This window comes from Triticum dicoccoides, chromosome 4A, assembly GCF_002162155.2.
Source record: "Triticum dicoccoides isolate Atlit2015 ecotype Zavitan chromosome 4A, WEW_v2.0, whole genome shotgun sequence".
Classification (NCBI taxonomy): Eukaryota; Viridiplantae; Streptophyta; class Magnoliopsida; order Poales; family Poaceae; genus Triticum; species Triticum dicoccoides.
Window position 1 is genome coordinate 701,829,319 of NC_041386.1, and position 9,259 is coordinate 701,838,577.

The following is a 9,259-nucleotide window of genomic DNA, read 5'->3' on the forward strand; positions in this document are numbered from 1 at the left end:
GTTTCTCTAATGAAATAGATACTTATGTACCTAGAAATGATTTTTTTTTAAATAAAGAGCAAACTATGAGGCAGCTGCAGTTCAAATTTGACCCGCTTCCAACTGAATCAGCGGGAATTTGTCTTTTTCACCAGAGGTGGATCAAATATTTTGACACCCAACCATTTGGTCAATTGTGCATTAAATATGGCCTAGTATTTTATAAAAATGATTTGGTCCAATTTTGCAACAAATATATGGTACGTCCTTCACAAAAAAACTCATTTTGGGCACTTGAAAAAATGGAAAATGAACTTTTCGTCCAAAGAAAATGAAAACTTCCTTAGGCAACATTGTTTGGAATTCCAAGATGCACCCTTGTGCACGATATGAGATCATTTGAACAAGCTATGCCATGAATGTGGCCATAAGATTGATCATTTGGCTTGAAAGCCATGAATCTTCACGCATGATAGCTCATTTCTGAGAACACTTTTTTAAAATAATTTCCGTATTACAAGTTTAATATTTTTCCTGGAAACTTGGTCACATATAATGACTCAATGCGGAGGTTTTCCATTTTTGATTTTTTTTTTGAATTTTTTATGCCCGTTTCAAAATGCGGTCAAAACGCCGGGCTTGACCGTTCCTAGCTAGTTGTTGAATCTTGGAATTTTTTTGGTGTTTCTGTGATTAAATAGATACTTATCTACCTAGAAATGATTTTTGGAAAAAATAAAGAGCAAACTACGAGGTAGCTACAGTTCAAATTTGACCCGCTTCCAGCTGAATCAGCGGGAATTTGTCTTTTTCACCAGAGGTGGATAAAATATTTTGACACCCAACCATTTGGTCAATTGTGCATTAAATATGGCCTAGTATTTTATAAAAATGATTTGGTCCAATTTTGCAACAAATATATGGTAGGTCCTTCACAAAAAAATCTCATTTCGGGCACTCAAAAAATGGAAAATGAAATTTCCGTGCAAAGAAAATGAAAACTCCCTCAGGAAACATTGTTTGGAATTACAAGATGCACCCTTGTGCACGATATGAGGTCATTTGAACAAACTATGCCATGAATGTGGCCATAAGATTGATCATTTGGCTTGAAAGCCATTGATCTATCATAACATTTGGGCATTTCTGTGATGGCTGATGTTCGACGACGGTGGTGACGATTTGTTGATGCGAGGGGTGTCGAAGATCTTGGTGTGGGGTAGTGATGCGTGGCGCCGCAGGCTGCCGGGTGGTGGCCACCGGTCATGCACACAAGGATGGTGTCGCAAGGTTTCCGGGGGTTGCAACAGAAGGTGGTGCTGCAAATAGTCACTAGTGATGCAACATAGCATCGCCGCGGACCGCGGGTGCTGTGATCCAACATTGTCGGGACCGACGGAGTTGCAATGAAGCATTGTCAGGATGCGAGTGTTGTGATGTAATATCGTCGAGGGTCGCCGGAGTTGCAACGAAGCCTCCCCGAGTTAGTCAATATTGTATAATATTTTTGAAAATGAAGTGGTGCCCTTTTGCAGCAAATATTGGATAGGTTATTTACATGGGTGAGAAAATATGTAAGAGAAAAAAAAGAAAAAAACAATTGCATAAGCTTAATCATCATTGGTGGAAACATGTGTGCCATGGATCGATGACATGGCACAGATCCATCCATCCATCTTTTCATCCCACATCCATCCATCCATCCATCCACCCACCCACCCACCCACAGTCCCACACCCACCCACCCGCTGTGCCCGATGCGGAAGAGAGAGAGAGAGAGCTCTCCTCCTCCCCTTCCAGATCGCCGTCGCCACCTCTTCTTCCCTCGCGCCGCCACCACCACCGTCCCTCCCTCCCTCGCGCCCTCCATTCATCCGAGCCTGACGATGCCAGATCCGTGCGCCGCCCATCGTTCCCCATCTTCCGCTCCCTCCCTCCACCTCCCGTAGCAGATCCAGCGCCCTGCAGCCTCGGCGTCGCGGCCGGCTGGCTCGCCGGCGCGCACGTGCTTCGATGCGCGCCACTCCGTCGAGCTGGCCGGACCACGACGGCATGTGACCTAGGGTTTGCGGGATCCCTTCCCCACCGCATCGCCACCCCAAGCCACCTTCCTTCCCTAACCCTACACCCATACCTCAACCTACGCCGCAACCCGTCGGATCCCCCTTCTCCGCTGCCGCTCCCGCTCCCTTTTCCCCATCGCCGCCGCCACCTCTGCTCGCTACACCACAGCCACACGGCCATCCCCATCCAGATTCGACTGATGGCACCGGCGGGAGGGGCAACGGTTCGGCCTCGGCGGAGTCCGGCACGTCGGCCAGGGACCGGCGGCTGGCCAGGGTGCGGGAGGAGCACCGTCGCCGCGAGTACGACCGCGAGCACACCTACCCCGACTGAGCCAGGTCCGCCGGCCTTCTCCCCCCGTCGTCTCCTTCCTGAATCCCTCTGCTTTGCTACTGTATGTATGTACTGTGTATTTATGCACTGTGTGTGTTGAAATGAATGTATGAACCCTCTACTCAGTTAACTAACTAGCTCACTGGTTGTTGTGGTGGTGGTTTAGGGTCCTGGAGAACGCCTGCTGGGACAATGAGGAGATGCGCGCCATCCTTGGCGACAGCATCGGCAACCCGGAGCTCATCACCGGCAACTTCTGGCAGCACCGTGAGATTCGCTTCTCGAGCTCTCTGCTATGTGCTTTGGTTTAGATCGAATTGTTAATGCCCTGTTGTTTCGTGCGTGCTATGCTTTTGGACTGCGCTAGTACGGAATTTAGCAGGCTTAGCAGTGTTGCTGGTTAGCACCGTTGGATTTTGTGAGAATTATGCTGGTGGGATTGTTGGACCAGTATACCTAGATTAGTTTAGTTTATAGTTTATTCATGTTCTATTGGATTTCGTTAGTGCTTCTGTTGGGATTTTGGTGGGCATTGCATATACTGAATTAAAGCTGCTCTTGTCTAATAGCTTATTGGATTTCGTGTTCATGAGATGTATTCTGGTTGTGCTAAAATGTATCCATGCATTAACTTGTTACGAATTCGCCGTCGTGATTCTGTTATGTCAGTACCTGAGCATGCAGTTCATGTGGTGTATTCCTGATGTGCTAAATATGCTGCCTGAAACTGTTGGGTAAAACCAAAGTGCATCTTATGTTACCTGCTATGTGTTTGAATTGCACTCCGATCATGTTGACGGGCAGACGTTTGCAGTCACGTGTTTGTCGTCGATTGCGCTCTACTTGTTGAGCGTTTCGCACCGACACTGATGAGCAGTTTTGGTCAACCGTGCGTGCAGTCCTTTCCTTGCTTGCGTTTATACAGAAACAAAACCTGGAACACCGCCACTCGTAGTTTCATTCTCAAATATTTTCTAGTCAATATTACCTTATTTTACTGAAACCTGGAACCCATATCATAGTTCTCGATTCATGAGATATATGAACTAGCCAGGTTCTTGAGATATTTATTAGCGAAGTTTGCTTCTCCACAGTGATCCATATACATGCCATTTGTGTTTAGCGCTTTCTCTGAAATGAAATAATAAGGCTCACACTCCATGGACCAGGACGACCACCGGGACCTCCACGATGACGATGAAGCCCTGCACATGGTCGAGCTCGATGGAACAACAGTGCCTCGGTGTGGTGCAGCCGAGTTGGGCCACACCAGTGCATTAGGAACTCTGCATGCTGATGTCCTTTGTCTCATCATCTTAACTACTACACTAGTAGGAGTATTTTATATGTTGTTCATTTCTTTGTTAATTACTGTGCTACTCCCTTCTCCTGTATTCTATTAGCACCAAGTCTGCCTTGCCTATGTATCATATACTTTATTCTTCTTGCTGGAGTACTAGAAGAGTAGTGCTATCTTGCTGCTGGTGACACTCCATGGAGTACTCACTCCATAGGGTTTAGTTTAGGGCCAAATAGAGATGTTTCTCTTGGACTGTGTTATGTGATTGATAGGTCGCTTTCCCATTACATACTATCATGTAAACCTCCTATTTTCCTGAAATGCTATTATTGATAAGTCACTGTCCCATGACATACTACTCTATTTGAGCAGGAATAGGTGGTGCCAGCGGTGCTGGATGCGGCATGAGTGGTTTAGGTGAGTTCTTTGGTCCCTCCCCTTTCTTGCCTATGTGGTCTTTGATACCACGATCGTCGAGGCATGGCTGGCTTTTGTTACACTGTTATTTAAACGCGTTGAAACTGTTATAACATCCAAGTAGTTCTCTTGAACTTTCAGTCTTGATGGACAGATAAAGTAAAACATTAAAGGGACCAGTGTCATTATAACTTAGTTCCTGTATTCGCAGCCATGACATGGTTTCAACCTATTGTTTGCTAGCAGAAAATATGTGGCTTATTTTTTTATCTTATCTTCTATTAAGCTGCCTTGTCTGTATTGAACTCTGTAATTCCAGCAGCCACCACCACATCTGGTGAGAGAGACACTCTCTCTGCTGTATTTTCTGTTTATTGTTTGTAGTGAATGACTTTCTATGTCTTGGTAGGTAACTGGTATCATGTCCATGTTGTTCTTGGCTAGATGGTAATGGTTATCAGAATATGTACACATGAGTCACCAGAATATAGACACGGTAAATCCATTGTTCTGTTTTATCATTATGCTTCATATGTTAACGTGCTGCAGTCAAGTTTTGGAAGTTTTGCTATGCCATGCTTAGTGCTTGCTGAACTGAGGCATTTGGGCATTTATGTATAATTTTTATTCTCTTGAATGGATATATTTTATTGGCAATGATTTAATTCCCACTGTATCTCACTAATAATTTATGTAGATCAAGATTCAATGTCGTCGAGGTTGCTGCTGCTCTAATAGAAGATCAGAAGAAGACTCGAGATGTGCCATAGTTTTAGTTGATGGTGCCTATGTATTTGTCTTTTATTGTATATGTACAGTTGTTGGATCGTGCACACATGTATGTGCTGTTGTGAGTTTGTGGATTTGATCGTACACACATGTACAGTTTGTGGATCGTGCACACATGTATGTGCACACATGTATCGTGCACACATTTATCTACTGGATCATTGATGTGCATCATTGAGAGAATTATTGATTGTTTGCATTTGAAATGTGTAAAATGAAATATGTGAATGAAAAAGATGAATGTTCTACTGGATCGAATAGTATTTGGGCTCTAAAAAGGCTATGGCCCAAACAATAGTGGACTGAAATATTCTGCATTTATGAAAAACCTGTAAAAAAGGCTTAATGAAATGGACTGCGAAATGGAATGAAATAAGAAGGCTAAATTGTTGGGCCAGGCCCATGTAGCTAGCAAAAATTAATAGGAAAAATAAATATTATAAAGGCCGAATTGTTAGGCTAGGCCCATGTAGAAAACCGAATTGGACCGGGCTGAATCTTGTGCCACATCAGCTTGCCACGCTGGATGCCTACGTGCCCTAGGGAGGTTGCTAGTGACCAAAACGCTGCAGTGGACATATTTTGGTCATAAACGTCTTCGACCATTCCAGAAGAAAGGTCGCTATAGTCAGTTTACGACCGCCAGCTTTTGACCTTCTCTTTTTGGTCACAAAAAGGTCGCAAATGAAAAACCATGACCTTTCAGTGACCAATAGTGGTGGTCACAAGTTGACATATTTCTTGTAGTGCTTGCCCGAGATTCGCTCGTCGGTATCCCAATACCTCGTTCAATCTCGTTACCGGCAAGTCACTTTACTCGTCATGTAATGCATGATCCCGTGACCAACCACTTGGTCACATTGAGATCATTATGATGATGCATTACTGAGTGGGCCCAGAGATACCTCTCTGTCATACGGAGTGACAAATCCCAGTCTCGATCTGTGTCAACCCAACAGACACTTTCGGAGATACCTGTAGTATACCTTTATAGCCACCCAGTTATGTGGTGACGTTTGGTACACCCAAAGCACTCCTACGGTATCTGGGAGTTACACGATCTTATGGTCTAAGGAAATGATACTAGACATTAGAAAAGCTCTAGCAAACGAACTACACGATCTTGTGCTATGCTTAGGATTGGGTCTTGTCCATCACATCATTCTCCTAATGATGTGATCCCGTTATCAATGACATCCAATGTCCATAGTCAGGAAACCATGACTATCTGTTGATCAACGAGCTAGTCAACTAGAGGCTCACTAGGGACATGTTGTGGTCTATGTATTCACACATGTATTACGATTTCCGGATAACACAATTATAGCATGAATAATAGACAATTATCATGAACAAGGAAATATAATAGTAATAATCATTTTATTATTGCCTCTAGGGCATATTTCCAACAATGTGTGCACCTGAGTAAGGAGCGATGCTGACACGCTTGTGTTCTGTGACAGTTATTCTAGTTCTCTTTCAGAATTCATTGCATCAACCAAAGGATACCGTGTGACACTGGATCATATATTTGGAGTCGAACCAACGAAGATTACGAGCCCCTCAACAGATTCCGAAATTGCTCTAGCTCTTCGAGTTTTGGAAGGTTGTTGCCTTTTGTATAGCAGATGCACTGCTCTAGCCCACAAGTACAAGGCTGTGCAGGTATCCGCCGCTCATCTGTTTTTTTAGCACTATTGTTCTCGGGTCTTCTTAATGCAATTAATAACTTCAGTTGGTGTAGGTACTGCTGAATATATTAGCCAGCCGAGGTCCAACTGCGCAAGGGGTGTGCTTAGATGCTCTCATATCGTTGATGTTGGATTCACCTTCGAATCAGATTGTACGCTTTACCTCTTTCCTGAATCTCTTACGGTTGTCTTAAATTTTGTGTAGAAGAAAGAAGTTCCAAATATAAGCTAGCAGATAGCTCTGGCATGGTTGAAATGCCTAAATCTTTGATGGTTTGTCTTTCAAGATATGCTCTGTTTGGCCCAGTATGTCTGAGTACTAATTTTCATTCCAGAACATGATTAATAGTCGGTGTGAGCGCGTTAAATAAATTGTTGGGCTTGATTATTTCTGGTCACTGCGGTTATTTTTGTTCTTCAGCTAGTCTGTACCTTATATAACTGCTTCCTTCTACAGGACTTTGAGGAATACAGTGGACTTGAAAAGGTTGCTGAGCTTTTGAAGGATGTTCAAGTTGAAGAACACATAAGGCAAGTATAAATCCTGAAGTGTTCTTATATTAACTCTGAATGCATGCCCAACAATTAGAACCTAAGTTATTGTCCCAGTCCCATGTAAATTATAGCCAAAACATACTTGATTCATCTGATTAATTGATCTGCCTACATCTCATCCGTAAATTGAAGAATTATGAACAAGCAAGATGTCTACGTGTCCAAGTCTGGCTTTAGATACAGAAATGTCCACTACAAAGCTATCGTTGAAAAGTATCAGTTGTTGACCTCTACGTGTTCACTATTGTTATATTTTTGGGTGGCTAAGCGTGTACACAATGAAAGGTTGAGTTGATCCAGTTCATTATTGTTATACTTTTGGGCAGCTTAATATTATGCCTTCCTAGTTTTGAATTTCCATTACAAAGCTCTGTCCACTCCAGCTCCTCCCTACTATAAACAGTATCAACTGCATATTTGTTTCTCCATTGTTTTTAGTTGTTGCCTGATTGGCTTTTTTTTTCATTTGGCACTTCAATGCAGGTTGAAATGCGGGGAATTCCTACTGTTGCTCATCGGCCATGTTTATGTGAAGGAAAACACTCCCATAGTCCCATACATGAACAGATGAGGAATCTACTTGGGGAGCAGTGCGCGTCACTCATATAGGCAGCGAGCCGGTTTGGATCCACCCTCGACGCGGAGCAGAGGCAGATGGCCCTGCAAATACAGGCGAGGAGTCGTTGAATCCCTGGAGCCCTACTAGGACAACCGCGCCAGTGTGTTCCTGGCAATGAATGACATGTTGCCGGTCTCAGTTGCATGCTTCATTCTTTCCCGGAGAAAAGGGTGTATGTAGCCTTGCATCCTCCATTTTGCCGCTCATCACAAAGCCTTTTGTCTTTCTCTTTTTGTGCAAAGCGATTCTTAAGTTTGCTGCTTGTGTAAGTTTGTCTGGAAATAAATCGTTTCATCTTTGTTTGTGAAGATGGTCCTATTTAGTTTTGTCTGAAGACCATGTACTATATAGAGGACACGAGTTTGGGTTAAAAAGGTTGAAGCTGCCTGTCTGGTTCCATTCGAAGACCATGGGATGAAGGGAAAGATTTGATACAGGAAGCTTTCAAATTTTGCAAAAAGTTTGTTGTGCCATTATCAATTCAGCCTCGTCTACAGCCAAAACCAGCCATGAAGTTTTCCTAAGTCTATTTTATTCTGGCATTATGAGGATTTTTATAATTCTTAGAATGATGCATGCGTCGGTTTGATTATCATCATATCATGACTGGAATCCATACAAAAATTCTAAATCAGATTGGATCCAAGATGATGACATGTCATTACAATTTTATTTTATTTCTTGTTATGGTGAATCAGATCAAAGAGGTAACTCCTTTGAAATGCAAAGCACCAATTTGCATCTCTTTCCTAAAACATTTTTGAGTAAAAAGCAAATCAGAGGTTCTAATTCGTTTTTTAAAAGTGCCAAGTTAGTTATAACTAGAATTTGGCGGGCGGTGATCGGCTAGGGATTTAGTGGCGGGGAGAGGGGAGAGTGGAGTTTTTTTAGGGGTGGGAGGAAGAGTGGAGTGGGTATAAAAGGGGTGGGGAAATGTTGTTGGGCCGACGTAACGAACTGTCGGCATACACTTTTCGCCCCCACATATGGGATGGATTTAGGGGAGTCCCGAAAATCCAAACATATGTGCTAGGTTTGGAGGAGCCCATTGGGTGATTGTTTTTGTGTCTGAACATGTCTAGATTTTTTGAGCAGACACATTGGGGCAAAATGGCTATGCCCTTGGAGATATCGTTAACATGACAACCTCTATACACTTTCATGTCAACATCACTAAAAAACACGTCAAATTCTCCCCTCAAAACGTGCACTTTATGTGTTTTGCTTGATGAAGTAAGGGGATGTTGGAAGGGTAGGGGCGGGAGAGGCAGGAATCTTCAACACATCTTCATGACAGCTTCAAATGAGGATGCGTGGCAACTTTTTTGTAAACTCGTGTGGTTTTTCTCTTCATATCATGGTGAATTACACAATGAATGGAAAAATTTCATGTTCTCCCATGGAAATTCCTAGTTGGTCATGTAGTTTTTGTTATAATTAGTTGGGTAGGGATTGGGTAGGGGCAGGACGGAAATAACCTAGGCCTAACCTGCAATGTTGGTAGAGACTGTG

General features: G+C 43.2%; 1 protein-coding gene across 1 annotated transcript; it reads left to right on the plus strand.

The window, feature by feature from the left end:
- Nucleotides 1-1,204: 1,204 nt before the first annotated feature.
- On the plus strand, nt 1,205-7,699 carry LOC119284146. Its single transcript, XM_037563393.1, has 6 exons — nt 1,205-1,269; nt 2,543-2,643; nt 6,366-6,547; nt 6,627-6,725; nt 7,031-7,104; nt 7,612-7,699. Exons 1-6 carry the CDS (start codon nt 1,205-1,207, stop codon nt 7,697-7,699), a joined length of 609 nt encoding a protein of 202 aa, XP_037419290.1.
- The last annotated feature ends 1,560 nt before the right edge of the window (nt 7,700-9,259 follow it).

Excerpts from the sequence above, each read along its gene's own strand:
- LOC119284146 (XM_037563393.1), top strand. The coding sequence starts at position 1,205 with ATGCGTGGCGCCGCAGGCTGCCGGGTGGTGGCCACCGGTCATGCACAC. Across the intron at positions 1,270-2,542 it reads CACAAGGATGGTGTCGCAAG|GGTCCTGGAGAACGCCTGCT; the intron begins GTTTCCGGGGGT and ends GTGGTGGTTTAG. Across the intron at positions 7,105-7,611 it reads CAAGTTGAAGAACACATAAG|GTTGAAATGCGGGGAATTCC; the intron begins GCAAGTATAAAT and ends ACTTCAATGCAG.